At 49.5% G+C, this 15,539-nt stretch overlaps 1 protein-coding gene across 1 annotated transcript; it reads left to right on the forward strand.

Annotated features, from left to right (window-relative positions):
- Positions 1-2,731: 2,731 nt before the first annotated feature.
- On the forward strand, positions 2,732-14,557 carry LOC119976103 (prostaglandin E synthase-like). The gene is made up of 3 exons (XM_038816272.1): positions 2,732-2,922; positions 5,176-5,258; positions 13,929-14,557. Exons 1-3 carry the CDS (start codon positions 2,806-2,808, stop codon positions 14,176-14,178), a joined length of 450 nt encoding a protein of 149 aa, XP_038672200.1. The 5' UTR covers positions 2,732-2,805; the 3' UTR covers positions 14,179-14,557.
- The last annotated feature ends 982 nt before the right edge of the window (positions 14,558-15,539 follow it).

Genomic DNA, 15,539 nt, shown 5'->3' on the forward strand with positions numbered 1-15,539 from the left:
AATCGCCTTCTCTGGGGGAATATATTCAAGGCTGAGTTTGGCAGCTTTTTGACTGAGGGGGCCGGGGAGTCCAGTTGGCTGGACCAGCTGGTTTGTGATCCGGAGCGAGGCCAACAGCTGAACAGGGTTGTGCCCACACCAGCTGAGGTTAGAATAGAACCATAGACTTTCCACAGTGCATCAGGAGGACATTCGGCCCATCGATTCTGCACCTACAATCCGAAAGAGCACCCTACCTAAGCCCACGCCTCCACTCTGTAACTTAACCCATACCTCCCTGGACACTAAGAGGTAGTTGATCATGGCCAATCCACCGAACCTGCACGTCTTTGGACTGTGGGAGAAACCCGGAGCACCCGGAGGAAACCTGCGCAGAGACGGGGAGAACTTGCAAACTCCACACAGATGGTGAGCCAAGACCGGAATCGAACCCGGGTCCCTGGCGCTGTGAGACAGCAGCGCTAACCACTGTGTCACCGTGATGTCGCCTATTCATGAAAGCCCCACTTTAATGAAGGTTATTCATGAAGGCCCCGCCTTCTCAACCTCGCCCCTTGCCTGAGGTGGGGTGATCCCCAGGTTGAATCACCACCAGTCAGCTCTCCCCCTCAAAGGGGAAAGCAGCCTTTGGTCATCTGGGACTGTGGCAACTTCACAAGCAGGCCGACAGGAAAGTAGATCAAAGTATGAGAAGAGATTAGTGGCTCGGGCAAAGGAAAACATGTTTTATAGATAGTAAAAAGATAGTCAAAAGAAGGGTGGGGCCAATTAGGAATCAAGAAAGAGATTTCTTTTATGGAGGCAGCAGGAATATTGAGAAACGAGTTGTCCTTGAGAAGGTGGTGGTGATGAACTGCCTTCTCCATAAGATATTGGAGCAGAACTAGGCCATTCGGCCCATCAGGTCTGCTCCGCCATTCAATCATGGCTGATATTCTCAACCCCATTCTCCTGCCTTCTCCCCATAACCCCTGAGCCCCTTATTATGAACCTATCTATCTCTGTCTTATAGACACTCGGTGATTTGGCCTCCACAGCCTTCTGCGGCAAAGAGTTCCACAGATTCACCACCCTCTGGCTGAAGAAATACTCGACCCACTGCAGCGGTCCCCTGAGGTGTAGGTGTGAACTCGAAGTGCTATCAGGGAGGGAGTTCCTGTCTGGATCACTGTCCCTGAAAGTTTGTGAACTGTGAGACTCTCCTCAAAATAGTTGCCTTCATCTGAAATCTCTCCAGCACAGATTCAGAGTCAAAAGGCCGAGTAAAAGAGGGAGACAGTAATGGAACAGTTTCCTGCAGATTCAGTCATCGAGAGATTCTCCGACCCCACCCACCGGGCTGGAGAATCGCCGGGGGGGGGGGGGGGGGGGGGGGGGGGGTGAATCCCGCCCTGACGCCGGCTGCCGGATTTTCCGGTGCCGGTTTATCGGCAGGGGCGGGAATCGCGCCTCGCCATCCGGGGGCCGTTGGCAGCACTCCCCCCGCCCGGCGATTTTCCGCCCCACGGTGAGCCAAGTGGCTGCCCGATTTTCGGCTAATCCCGCCAGCGTGGATTAGACCAGGTCCTTACCGGCGGGACAGGCTCTGCGGGCAGCCTGCGGAGTCCTCGGGCAGGGAGGGGGGGGGGGTCTCAGGGGGTTCTCGCCCCGGGGTGGCCCCCTACGTTGGCCTGGCCCGCGATTGGGGCCCACCGATCCACGGGCGGGCCTGTGCCGTGGTGGCACACTCCCTCCACGCCGGCTGGTGTAACGGTCCGCCATGGCCAGCGCGGAGAAGAACCCCCACTGCGCATGCGCTGGGATGACGCCAGTCGAGACCAATAAATGGAATCGGAATCCATCTGTCACAGGCAAGACTTCTTTGACCAACTTGCCCAGATTCTTTACAGGGATCACGGTTATCGATGAGGGAACAGTTGTTGATATTGTGCCGTTTTTGGGCTTCAAAAAGACATTTGACAAGATACGTGGTCAATATGTCAGCAAGATTAAAGCTAATGAAACCATGGACACAGTATCAACACGGCTATAAGATTGGCGAGGGGACTGATGTAACCTGCACAGATCCTATCTGCTTACCCCATGGATCTCGGGCAATATGAGCTCCTCTGTAAGGGGACAGGGCAATCCTTAACCTTTTCTGTTGTATGAATAGAGCCGGCCAGTTAGATACCAGCGAGAGAGAGACCAGTCGCGAATTACTGGTGTTGTGTAAATATTAGTGCAAATAAAGTGAAGTTGTGTTTTACTGAGTGGAGAGTAGTTAGTATTGGTGCTTCCCCCCTGTGTTTCATGCAGGAACCACTGCTCTTTTTTAATTATTAGTGGAGCTGGGAAAAGTGAAGGGGAGTGGAATTGGCAGAATAAATCTACCAAAGTGCCAGTACGACGATGGTGGGCTGAATGGCCTCTTTCTCTGATTGTATCATTCTAGGATTGTACAATAATAGAAAGCGAGCCACAGACAATATGTTAAGATATTTTTCAAATTGCTGTGGCAAGAAATTTTGCATCAGATCGTTTTAAGTCGTGGAATTGCCAATTTTGAAATCTTAAAGTGAAGTTTGCAAGGTTGTGGGGAAGTGAAGCTTCGTCATGCCTGGTGAAAGCTGCTTAGGTTGCTATACGATATTGCAAGTCCTGACAGGCTGGAGCTACATCACCCAATAACAAACCGCTACCCCGTGACAACAGCTTTTCTGAGAGTGTGTGCATGTATATAAGGAACTGGGCAGAATCCCAGACTCAGACTCGTTTGAAAGCTCGCACAAGCAACCATAGAGAGCGAGAAAGAGAGAGGCAACAATGACTTTGAACTTGCAAAACGAGGTCTTCTGCTCTTTCATCTTCTACGCCGTCCTCTCGATCATCAAGATGTTTGCCCTCGCGGTCCTCACAGGTCAAGTCAGACTGCGCAAGAAGGTAAGGATTGTCTTTGAGTGAAGAAGAAAAGTAACCGCGGATATTTTATGGAATCCAGAACCAGAACAGAGGAGGCTGGGAAAAATCCGGCAGGTCTGGCAGCATCTGTAAGGGAGAGAGGAAACAGAGTTAATGTTTAGGGCAGCAGGGTAGCATGGTGGTTAGCATAAATGCTTCACAGCTCCAGGGTCCCAGGTTCAGTTCCCGGCTGGGTCACTGTCTGTGCGGAGTCTGCACGTCCTCCCCCTGTGTGCGTGGGTTTCCTCTGGGTGATCCGGTTTCCTCCCACAGTCCAAAGATGTGCGGGTTAGGTGGATTGGCCATGCTAAATTGCCCGTAGTGTCCTAAAAAGTAAGGTTAAGGGGGGGTTGTTGGGTTACGGGTATATGGGTGGATACGTGGGTTTGAGTAGGGTGATCATTGCTCGGCACAACATCGAGGGCCGAAGGGCCTGTTCTGTACTGTACTGTTCTATGTTTAGAGTCCGTTAGGGAAATGTGTCAGGTATTCAAGTGTCCCAGTGAGAGATTGCAAAACGAAGTAGCAAATTTGCAAATGAAAACAGATGGCCTGGTGTGAGAAAGGGAGAGGGGGATGTTTGCTTTGTGGCAATACTTGGATGGGATATATTTTTGAAAAGGGTTAAGAATTGTTCTGATTGCTCAACCTCGTGGTGAAATAAAGTGAGCGTTCTCATTATTTTATTTTAAATGCATTCCAGATTTGAAAAGGAAATCTTAACCCCTTAACCGCCTCGGCGATGGGTTTGTTTAATTTCCCCCCCCCCCCCCCCCCTCCCCGTTGGTTTTGTCACTTTTTGATCCACAGAGTGGATTGAACTCTGTCGGTAGTCAGAAAACCACACAAGGCACAGCACGTCCCACACTCTCAGGAGTAGGGAAGGAAATGTGTTCATTAACAGCACCGCCAAACAATAGTTACCATAGTTACGCTGGATGAGCTGGACTGAGAGCTGCTTCGAGCGATAAGAAGTTGGGGAGGACCCAACCATTGGAGTCAGGCCTTCAATGTGGAGGAGAATTATCCTGGAGCTTTCCACACAGTGGCAGCTTGTCAAAGCCGGTGAGAATTCACTGACCCCACTGGGTTCATCAACCAAATTTCTCCCTGAGACACTATTCTTTATTTCTAACCAGAGTAGGATAGTTCTTCTCCCCCCCCCCCCCCCCCCCCCCCCCCCCTCCCCTCCCGTGTCCTGGGCTAGTATTTGTCCCTCAGCCAGCATCACTAAACAAACTAAGATCACAAAAATATTGCTGTTTGCGGACTCTTGCTGTGCTTTAACATTTCCGGCACTTTGATAACGTACTTCCTTGGCTGGAAAGTGCTTTGGGGTGTCCTAGGCAGGTGAAAAGACACAACAGAGGGCAACACGGTGGCCTAGTGGTTAGCCCTGCAGCCTCACGGCGCTGAGGTCCCAGGTTCGATCCCGGCTCTGGGTCGCTGTCCGTGTGGAGTTTGCACATTCCCCCCGTGTCTGCGTGGGTTTCGCCCCCACAACCCAAAAATGTGCAGACTAGGTGGATTGGCCCCGCTAAATTGCCCCTTAATTGGAAAAAATAATTGGGTAATCTAAATTTTTTAAAAAAGACACGACAGAAACTCTTTCTGCTCGTTTATTAAATGACCTGAATCAGGAGTCCTCTGGTTCTCTGATCCAACAAGCCTGAAGCTGTAGGCCGTGTTTCAGGCCAGAGCGGAACTTTAGGCCTGGTGTCAAGTGATGCCAGATGGGCATCAAATAGAGACAGGACTTGTCTTTCTCTACTTCAGGACATCCAATAGCACTTCAGAATCAAGGTTCTCTTTGGAGGAAAGGTTGGATAGACTGGGTTTATATTCACTGGAGTTTAGTATCCACTGGAGTAAGAGGTAACTTGATTGAAATAGATAAGATCCTGAGGGGTATTGACAGGGTGGATGTGGAAGATTCTACAACTAGATGTCACTGTTTAAAATTAAGGGATCACTTATTTAAGACGGGGATAAGGGAACATTTTTTTCTCTCAGAGGGCGGTGAATCTCTGGAACTCTCCTCCTGAAAAGGCGGTGGAAGCAGAGTCTCTGAATATTTTCAAGGCAGAGATGGATATACTCGGGAAACAGGGCAAAGGGAGCTTTGGGACAGACAGAGTCCCATTGTGGGAGGCCTTTGCCTCTTTGTTATGACTGCACTCTCCACGCTGGTTAAGTGAATTCACGCTTCACCGGACTGTCCGTATTGTCTCCTAGGCCTTCGCCAATCCAGAAGACGCCCTGAGACATGGAGGGCTGAAATTTTGCCGAACGGACCCAGATGTTGAGCGTTGCCGAAGGTAAGGATCCCACAGCCGGTTTTTGCCGTTCTATTTCCATTCCTGATTGTGACTGGAAGAAGGTGGCAGGGATGGAGGATCAGTGGGGAAAATTCTAATCTAACCTGATCTAACTGATTGAGGGGATACTGAATGGCCACTCCATTCAAGTCAATGGCCACTGCAGTGAAAGAGGGAGTCTCGCATTTTGTTCGATCCCACAGGACATTGGGCCAATAAATTAGGTTAAGATCAGCCCTAATTTGAATCCCAATCTCATAAGAAGAACATAAGAACATCAGAGCCAGGAGCAGGAGTGGGCCATTCAGCCCCTCGATCCCGCTCCGCCATTCAATACGATCATGGCCTCAATTCCACCTTCCTGTCCGTTCTCCATAACTCTTCAACTCATTACTAATTAACTATCTGTCTAACACCTCTCCTTAAATTTACTCACTGTCCCAGCATCCACCGCACTCTGGGGATTGAATTCCACAGGTTGACAACCCTTTGGGAGAAGTAATTTCCCCTCCTCCCTGTTTTAAATCTGCTCCTCCTGATCCTAAAACTATGACCTCTCCATAGAATCCATAAAATCCTACAGTGCACAAGGAGGCCATTCGGCCCATTGAGTGTCTGCCAACCCTCTGAAAAAAGCACCCCCCCTTTCCCCCACCCCCCTTCCCTCCCACATCCCCTGCCCCCCCCTCTCCCCTCCCCCCGCCCCCTGACCCCCCTCCCACTTCCCCCGCCCCCCTCCCACATCCCCCGCCCCCCTCCCACTTCCCCCGCCCCCCCTCCCACTTCCCCCGTCCCCCCTCCCACTTCCCACACCCTGCCCTATCTCTGCAACTCCACGCATTATCATGGCCAATCCAACTAACCTACACATATTTCGACACTAAGGGGCAATTCCGCATGCTTAATCTGCCTAACCCACACGGAGCACCCGGAGGAAAACCACGCAGACACGGGGAGAATGTGCAGACTCCGTGCAGTCATCCAAGGATGGAATTGAACCCTGGACCCTGCCGCTGTGAGGCAGCAGAGCTAACCACGGTGCCACCGCGTTGCCCCACTTTCCCAATACCTTTTATCATCTTACTTATATCAAATAAAGCTCCTCTCATTCTTCCAAACTTGCGAGACTATCGGCCGAACTGCTCAATTTCTCTTCATAAAACTAATCTTTGAGGGAAGGATGGGATTGGGGGCGGGGACCTTCTCACAGAGGACAGCGATCCTGAGAATTAGCCAGACAGTGTTGCAGTCTGACATCTAACCAAACATCTTCATGAGTCAGCCTTTTCATAGAATTTACAGTGCAGAAGGAGGCCATTCGGCCCATCGAGTCTGCACCGGCTCTTGGAAAGAGCATCCTACCCAAGGTCAACCCTATCCCCATAACTCAGTAACCCCACCCAACACTAAGGGCAATTTTGGACACTAAGGGCAATTTATCATGGCCAATCCACCTAACCCGCACCTCTTTGGACTGTGGGAGGAAACCGGAGCACCCGGAGGAAACCCACGCACACACGGGGAGGACGTGCAGACTCCGCACAAACAGTGACCCAAGCCGGAATCGAACCTGGGACCCTGGAGCTGTGAAGCGATTGTGCTATCCACAATGCTACCGTGCTGCCCTGCTTTCAAAAAGGCACTGTTTCCATTGAGTTATCTACTGTCGAGAGAGTGCTAATGGGATGCTCAATCATGATAAGAAGTCTTACAACACCAGGTTAAAGTCCAACAGGTTTGTTTCAAACACGAGCTTTCGGAGCGCAGCTCCTTCCTCAGGTGAATGGTGAGATATGTTCCAGAAACATTTATATAGACAAAGTCAGAGATGCTGGACAATGCTTGGAATGCGAGCATTTGCAGGTAATCAAATCATTACAGATCCAGGGAGAGGGATAATCCCAGGTTAAAGAGGTGTGAATTGTCTCAAGCCAGAACAGTTGGTGGGATTTTGCAAGTCCAGGCCAGATGGTGGGGGGTAAATGTAATGCGACATGAACCCAAGATCCCTGTTGAGTCCGCATTCATGAGTGCGGAACTTAGCTATAAGTTTTTGCTCGGCAATTCTGCGTTGTCGTGTGTCCTGAAGACCGCCTTGGAGAACACTTACCCGGAGATCAGAGGCTGAATGCCCTTGACTGCTGAAGTGTTCCCCGACTGGAAGGGAACAGTCCTGCCTGTTGATAGTCGCACGATGCCCGTTCATTCGTTGTCGCAGTGTCTGCATGGTCTCGCCAATGTACCACGCTTCGGGACATCCTTTCCTGCAGCGTAAGAGGTAGACTACATTGGTCGAGTCGCACGAGTATGTGACGCGTACCTGGTGGGTGGTGTTATCACGTGTAATGGTGGTATCCAAGTCGATGATCTGGCATGTCTTTCAGAGATTGCTCTGGCAGGGTTGTGTGGTGTCGTGGTCGCTGTTCTGAAGGCTGGGTAATTTGCTGCAAACAATGGTTTGTTTGAAGTTGCGCGGTTGTTTGAAGGCCAGTAGTGGGGGGTGTGGGGATGACCTTGGCAAGATGTTCATCTTCATTGATGATGTGTTGAAGGCTGCGAAGAAGATGTCGTAGTTTCTCCGCCCCAGGAAAGTACTGGACGACGAAGGGTACTCTGTCAGTGGTGTCCCGTGTTTGTCTTCTGAGGAGGTCGGTGCGGTTTTTTGCTGTGGCGCGTTGGAACTGTCGATCGATGAGTCGAGCGCCATATCCTGTTCGTACGAGAGCATCTTTCAGCATCTGTAGGTGTCTGTTACGCTCATCCTCGTCTGAGCAGATCCTGTGTATACGGAGGGCTTGTCCATAGAGGATGGCTTCTTTAATGTGTTTCGGGTGAAAGCTGGAGAAGTGGAGCATCGTGAGGTTGTCTGTGGGCTTGTGGTAAAGCGAAGTGCTAAGGTGACCGTCCTTGATGGAGATGAGTGTGTCCAAGAATGCAACAGAATTTGGAGAATAGTCCATGGTGAGTCTGATGGTGGGAAGGAATTTATTGATCTCATCGTGTAGTTGTTTCAGTGATTCTTCGATGTGGGTCCAAAGGAAAAAAATGTCATCGATGTATCTGGTGTATAACATCGGTTGCAGGTCCTGTGTGGTGAGGAAGTCTTGTTCAAACTTGTGCATGAAGATGTTGGCATATTGAGGTGCAAATTTGGTCCCCATGGCTGTTCCATGCATCTGGATGAAGAATTTGTTGTCAAAGGTGAAGACGTTGTGATCTAGAATGAAGCGGATGAGTTGCAGAATTGCATCTGGAGATTGGCAGTTGTCAGTGTTGAGGACTGAGGCTGTTGCAGCAATGCCGTCGTCATGGGGGATGCTGGTGTAGAGTGCCGAGACATCCATTGTGACGAGAAATGTTCCTGGTTTAACTAGTCCATGGATGCTGAGTTTCTGTAGGAAGTCCGTCGTGTCGCGACAGAAGCTGGGTGTACCTTGTACGATGGGTTTCAAGATGCCCTCGATGTGGCCAGAGAGGTTCTCACACAGGGTCCCATTGCCTGAAACGATAGGACGGCCTGGTGTGTTGGCCTTGTGTATTTTCGGGAGGCAGTAGAGATCTCCAATGCGGGGATTACGTGGGATGTGAGCACGTAGGGTGCTCTGAAGGTCTGGATCCAAGGTCTTGATCAGTCTGTTGAGTTGGCGGATGTGTTCCTTGGTTGGATTTGCGGGTAACATAGAACATAGAACATAGAACGATACAGCGCAGTACAGGCCCTTCGGCCCTCGATGTTGCACCGACATGGAAAAAAAAACTAAAGGCCATCTAACCTACACTATGCCCTTATCATCCATATGCTTATCCAATAAACTTTTAAATGCCCTCAATGTTGGCGAGTTCACTACTGTTGCAGGTAGGGCATTCCACGGCCTCACCACTCTTTGCGTAAAAAACCCACCTCTGACCTCTGTCCTATATCTATTACCCCTCAATTTAAGGCTATGTCCCCTCGTGCTAGCCACCTCCATCCGCGGGAGAAGGCTCTCGCTGTCCACCCTATCTAACCCTCTGATCATTTTGTATGCCTCTATTAAGTCACCTCTTAACCTTCTTCTCTCTAATGAAAACAACCTCAAGTCCATCAGCCTTTCCTCATAAGATTTTCCCTCCATACCAGGCAACATCCTGGTAAATCTCCTCTGCACCCGTTCCAAGGCTTCCACGTCCTTCCTATAATGAGGCGACCAGAACTGTACGCAATACTCCAAATGCGGCCGTACTAGAGTTTTGTACAACTGCAACATGACCTCATGGCTCCGGAACTCAATCCCTCCACCAATAAAGGCCAACACACCATAGGCCTTCTTCACAACCCTATCAACCTGGGTGGCAACTTTCAGGGATCTATGTACATGGACACCGAGATCCCTCTGCTCATCCACACTACCAAGAATTTTACCATTAGCCAAATATTCCGCATTCCTGTTATTCTTTCCAAAGTGAATCACCTCACACTTCTCCACATTAAACTCCATTTGCCACCTCTCAGCCCAGCTCTGCAGCTTATCTATGTCACTCTGTAACCTGCAACATCCTTCCACACTGTCTACAACTCCACCGACTTTAGTGTCGTCTGCAAATTTACTCACCCATCCTTCTGCGCCCTCCTCTAGGTCATTTATAAAAATGACAAACAGCAACGGCCCCAGAACAGATCCTTGTGGTACGCCACTCGTAACTGAACTCCATTCTGAACATTTCCCATCAACTACCACTCTCTGTCTTCTTTCAACTAGCCAATTTCTGATCCACATCTCTAAATCACCCTCAATCCCCAGCCTCCGTATTTTCTGCAATAGCCGACCGTGGGGCACCTTATCAAACGCTTTACTGAAATCCATATACACCACATCAACTGCTCTACCCTCGTCTACCTGTTCAGTCACCTTCTCAAAGAACTCAATAAGGTTTGTGAGGCATGACCTACCCTTCACAAAACCATGCTGACTATCCCTAATCATATTATTCCTATCTAGATGATTATAAATCGTATCTTTTATAATCCTCTCCAAGACCTTACCCACCACAGACGTTAGGCTCACCGGCCTATAGTTACCGGGGTTATCTCTACTCCCCTTCTTGAACAAAGGGACCACATTTGCTATCCTCCAGTCCTCTGGCACTATTCCTGTAGCCAATGATGACCTAAAAATCAAAGCCAAAGGCTCAGCAATCTCTTCCCTGGCTTCCCAGAGAATCCTAGGATAAATCCCATCCGGCCCCGGGGACTTATCTATTTTCACCTTGTCCAGAATTGCCAACACTTCTTCCCTACGCACCTCAGTGCCATCTATTCTAATAGCCTGGGTCTCAGCATTCTCCTCCACAATATTATCTTTTTCTTGAGTGAATACTGACGAAAAGTATTCATTTAGTATCTCGCTTATCTCCTCAGCCTCCACACACAACTTCCCACCACTGTCCTTGACTGGCCCTACTCTTACCCTAGTCATTCTTTTATTCCTGACATACCTATAGAAAGCTTTTGGGTTTTCCTTGATCCTACCTGTCTGTAGTGTTCCTGGTTGTTGAGTTGTCGGTATACTTCTTTGCAGTAGTCCGTTCTATTCAGCATGACGGTGGCCCCTCCTTTGTCTGCTGGTGCCAGGAGGGGCCACCGTCATACTGAATAGAACGGACTACTGCAAAGAAGTATACCGACAACTCAACAACCAGGAATACTACAGACAGTTACCCGCAAATCCAACCAAGGAACACATCCGCCAACTCAACAGAATGATCAGGACCTTGGATCCAGACCTTCAGAGCACCCTACGTGCTCTCATCCCACGTAATCCCCGCATTGGAGATCTCTACTGCCTCCCGAAAATACACAAGGCCAACACACCAGGCCGTCCTATCGTTTCAGGCAATGGGACCCTGTGTGAGAACCTCTCTGGCCACATCGAGGGCATCTTGAAATCCATCGTACAAGGTACACCCAGCTTCTGTCGCGACACGACGGACTTCCTACAGAAACTCAGCATCCATGGACCAGTTAAACCAGGAACATTTCTCGTCACAATGGATGTCTCGGCACTCTACACCAGCATCCCCCATGACGACGGCATTGCTGCAACAGCCTCAGTCCTCAACACCGACAACTGCCAATCTCCAGACGCAATTCGGCAACTCATCTGCTTCATTCTAGATCACAACGTCTTCACCTTCGACAACAAATTCTTCATCCAGATGCATGGAACAGCCATGGGGACCAAATTTGCACCTCAATATGCCAACATCTTCATGCACAAGTTTGAACAAGACTTCCTCACCACACAGGACCTGCAACCGATGTTATACACCAGATACATCGATGACATTTTTTTCCTTTGGACCCACATCGAAGAATCACTGAAACGACTACACGATGAGATCAATAAGTTCCTTCCCACCATCAGACTCACCATGGACTATTCTCCAAATTCTGTTGCATTCTTGGACACACTCATCTCCATCAAGGACGGTCACCTTAGCACTTTGCTTTACCGCAAGCCCACGGATAACCTCACGATGCTCCACTTCTCCAGCTTTCACCCGAAACACATTAAAGAAGCCATCCCCTATGGACAAGCCCTCCGTATACACAGGATCTGCTCAGACGAGGGGGAGCGTAACAGACACCTACAGATGCTGAAAGATGCTCTCGTACGAACGGGATATGGCGCTCGACTCATCGATCGACAGTTCCAACGCGCCACAGCAAAAAACCGCACCGACCTCCTCAGAAGACAAACACGGGACACCACTGACAGAGTACCCTTCGTCGTCCAGTACTTTCCTGGGGCGGAGAAACTACGACATCTTCTTTGCAGCCTTCAACACATCATCAATGAAGATGAACATCTTGCCAAGGTCATCCCCACACCCCCACTACTGGCCTTCAAACAACCGCGCAACCTCAAACAAACCATTGTTTGCAGCAAATTACCCAGCCTTCAGAACAGCGACCACGACACCACACAACCCTGCCAGGGCAATCTCTGTAAGACATGCCAGATCATCAACATGGATACCACCATTACACGTGGTAACACCACCCACCCACCCACCACCCACCATACTCGTGCGACTCAACCAATGTAGTCTACCTCTTACGCTGCAGGAAAGGATGTCCCGAAGCGTGGTACATTGGCGAGACCATGCAGACACTGCGACAACGAATGAACGGGCATCGTGCAACAATCACCAGGCAGGAATGTTCCCTTCCAGTCGGGGAACACTTCAGCAGTCAAGGGCATTCAGCCTCTGATCTCCGGGTAAGCGTTCTCCAAGGCAGCCTTCAGGACACGCGACAACGCAGAATTGCCGAGCAGAAACTTATAGCTAAGTTCCGCACACATGAGTGCGGCCTCAACAGGGATCTTGGATTCATGTCGCATTACATCCACCCCCCACCATCAGGCCTGGACTTGCAAAATCCTACCAACTGTTCTGGTTTGAGACAATTCACACCTCTTTAACCTGTGATTATCCCTCTCCCTGGATCTGTAATGATTTGATTTCCTGCAAATGCTCGCATTCCAAGCATTGTCCAGCATCTCTGACTTTGTCTATATAAATGTTTCTGGAACATACCTTGCCATTCACCTGAGGAAGGAGCTGCGCTCCGAAAGCTCGTGTTTGAAACAAACCTGTTGGACTTTAACCTGGTGTTGTAAGACTTCTTACTGTGCTCACCCCAGTCCAACGCCGGCATCTCCACATCATGCCTTCCCAGAAGGGAAAAGAAGAATAAAAAGGGGAAATGAGGATACTGGTTTGAACTGTATTTTCTGCGTTGTGGAAGATGCACTGTGAACAGTGCAATGGGAGAGTGATTGGGTCTGACTAACCCCACTCCCCTCCCCCGCCCAGCCTCACACCTTCTTCACAACCAAGGGGCGTTGAAGCCAATTTTTCTCTCCGGCTTCTGTTCCGGGATGAGTTGGTCTACCTCAAGGGACTGAAACCTTGGGCATTAAACATTTCCCTGCCCAGCTGGGGACATGAGAAGAACAGGGCCGATCTCCGCCATGTCCCGTCCCACTATTTACCCTCAATAAAAGCATCAGTATCGGTTTATTTGCCTCAGCACTGTGCGTGACATCTTGCTGTGCACAGGTTGATGCGTAACCAACAGAAATAGTGTTGGATTGGCTTGGAAGGGAGGTCCTTTTTTTTTTTGCCCTTTGATTTTCTCTTGTCGGCGATCCCTCGAGCATTCCCGAAGTAGATTGGAACATTCGGTAGAAAGGCAGGTCAGCGACATTGCAGCCCACTTTCAGATCAGCCGTGGTCTTACTGAATGGCTGAGCAGGCTCGAGGGGCTGAATGGCCTCCTCCTGCTCCTGATTCATGTGTTCTTATGTCAGTGTCACCTTCCGTGCTCCACTGTTCCATGAGCATGGGCCACGCAGAGCACAAACACATGTTGTATTCTCTCAATGAAGTGGTTGCTATGGAGTGGGGCAGCATGGTAGCACAGGGGATAGCACTGTTGCTTCACAGTCCCAGGGTCCCAGGTTCAATTCCCAGCTCTCTCTGGACATTCCAAGTATCAAATAATCACCCAGCAGATCTTCATCAGGCAACGTGTGACAGATTTTCATGTTTACAAAGAGCCAAGGACACATGTGTCACCTTCAACTAACCATGTTTTTTTCTCTCTCTGTTTCATCATCACAGGGCTCATGGCAATGACATGGAGTGCATCTATCCTTTCCTGATCTTGGGCATGCTGTACTGCTTCCTGGATCCCACTCCGTCCATTGCAAGGATCCACTTCCGGATCTTCTTCCTGGCACGATTGCTTCACACTTTGGCCTATCTGTTCGCCCTGAAGGCCCCGACCAGGTCCCTGGCCTACACCGTGGGCCAGATCCCTTGCTTCTCCATGGCCCTCAAGATTCTGATCAACGTTGCCTCCTACTGGTGAAGGAAGAGTTTCATTGCCGTGTTTGAAGGCTCCAATCTGGTCCCGTTGGACCTTGGAAGTCTGGTTTTCTTTAAGGCCTGCGGTTGGGGCAACCTTGAGAAAGGAAAAGACTGCAGTCCTCACTGAGCGGACTGTGAACTCTGCAGCCAAACGCTCGGGAGTTGTGAGGGTGGATCCAATTTCATACCTTTCCACTCCCTACAACTCAATTGAAGTCAGTCCAAGGATCGTCAGACCAACGTTAAAATGTATGAAGTTAATAGCACTGTTATTTAAAACTTCTGTCATTCAGTCATTTCAATGTACAAAGTAATTGTGTTCTTTTTATTTATTGACACTAATATTTTAACTTAATAAACGTGAAGGGTAACAGTTGAAATCTTGGGTTGTCTTCATGATAATAATTAATCAATAATGTGGTCTGTACTCATTGGAGTTTAGAAGAATGAGAGACGACCTTATTGAGACATATCGGATTCTCAGGAGGTTTGACAGGGTCGATGCTGAGAGGATGTTTCCCTTGTGGGAGAATGTCGGACCAGAGGGCATAATCTCAGAGTAAGGGGTCACCCATTTAAGACAGAGATGAGGAGGGATGTCCTCTCTCAGCGGGTAGTGAATCTGTGGAATTCTTTACCACAGAGGGCTGTAGAGGCTGGGTCGTTGAGTATGTACAAGGCTGAGGTACAGATTTTTAGTCAGTAACGGAATCAAGGGTTATGGGGAATCAGGCGGGAAAGTGGAGTTGACGATTATCACATCAGATCAGTCATGGTATCATTGAATGGCGCAGCAGACTCGATGGGCCGAATGGCCTATTTCTGCTCCTACGTTTTATGCTCTTACGCGGTAAGAATGAGCATCATCTTCTGTACTATCCGGTGGTCAGAGGCATTGGAAATAAATTGTAAATATGAGAAGGTAAGAAATAGACCCTTTGAACCTCTCCACCATTCAATACAGTCTTGTCTGATTCTCTACCTCAACTCTCCTGACCCCACATTCCTCCGACCTACCTCGGTTCCCTGAGTAATTAAGCCATTCCTAAATTGGTGGGGGGACGATGGGTGGTCAATACCACTGACAGGAGGGCATTAATAAACTTGCAGAATGGACAAATTATTGGCAAATGGAGTTTGAGTCTGATAAATGCGAGGTAGTGGTCGGAAGATTAAGGAGGCTATTTATTACCTGGAAGGGGTGAGCCTGTGCGGGCTAGGTGAGCAGAAACAACTCAGAGACCAGGGGGGGGGGGGGGGGGGGGGGGGGGGGGTTGGTGGTGGTGCAGTGGTGTTGCCGTTGGACTAGTAATCCAGAGAACCGGAATCATGCTCCGGGCACCCAGGTTCGAATCCTGCCAT

The sequence above is a fragment of the Scyliorhinus canicula genome, chromosome 13 (genome assembly GCF_902713615.1).
Source record: "Scyliorhinus canicula chromosome 13, sScyCan1.1, whole genome shotgun sequence".
Classification (NCBI taxonomy): Eukaryota; Metazoa; Chordata; class Chondrichthyes; order Carcharhiniformes; family Scyliorhinidae; genus Scyliorhinus; species Scyliorhinus canicula.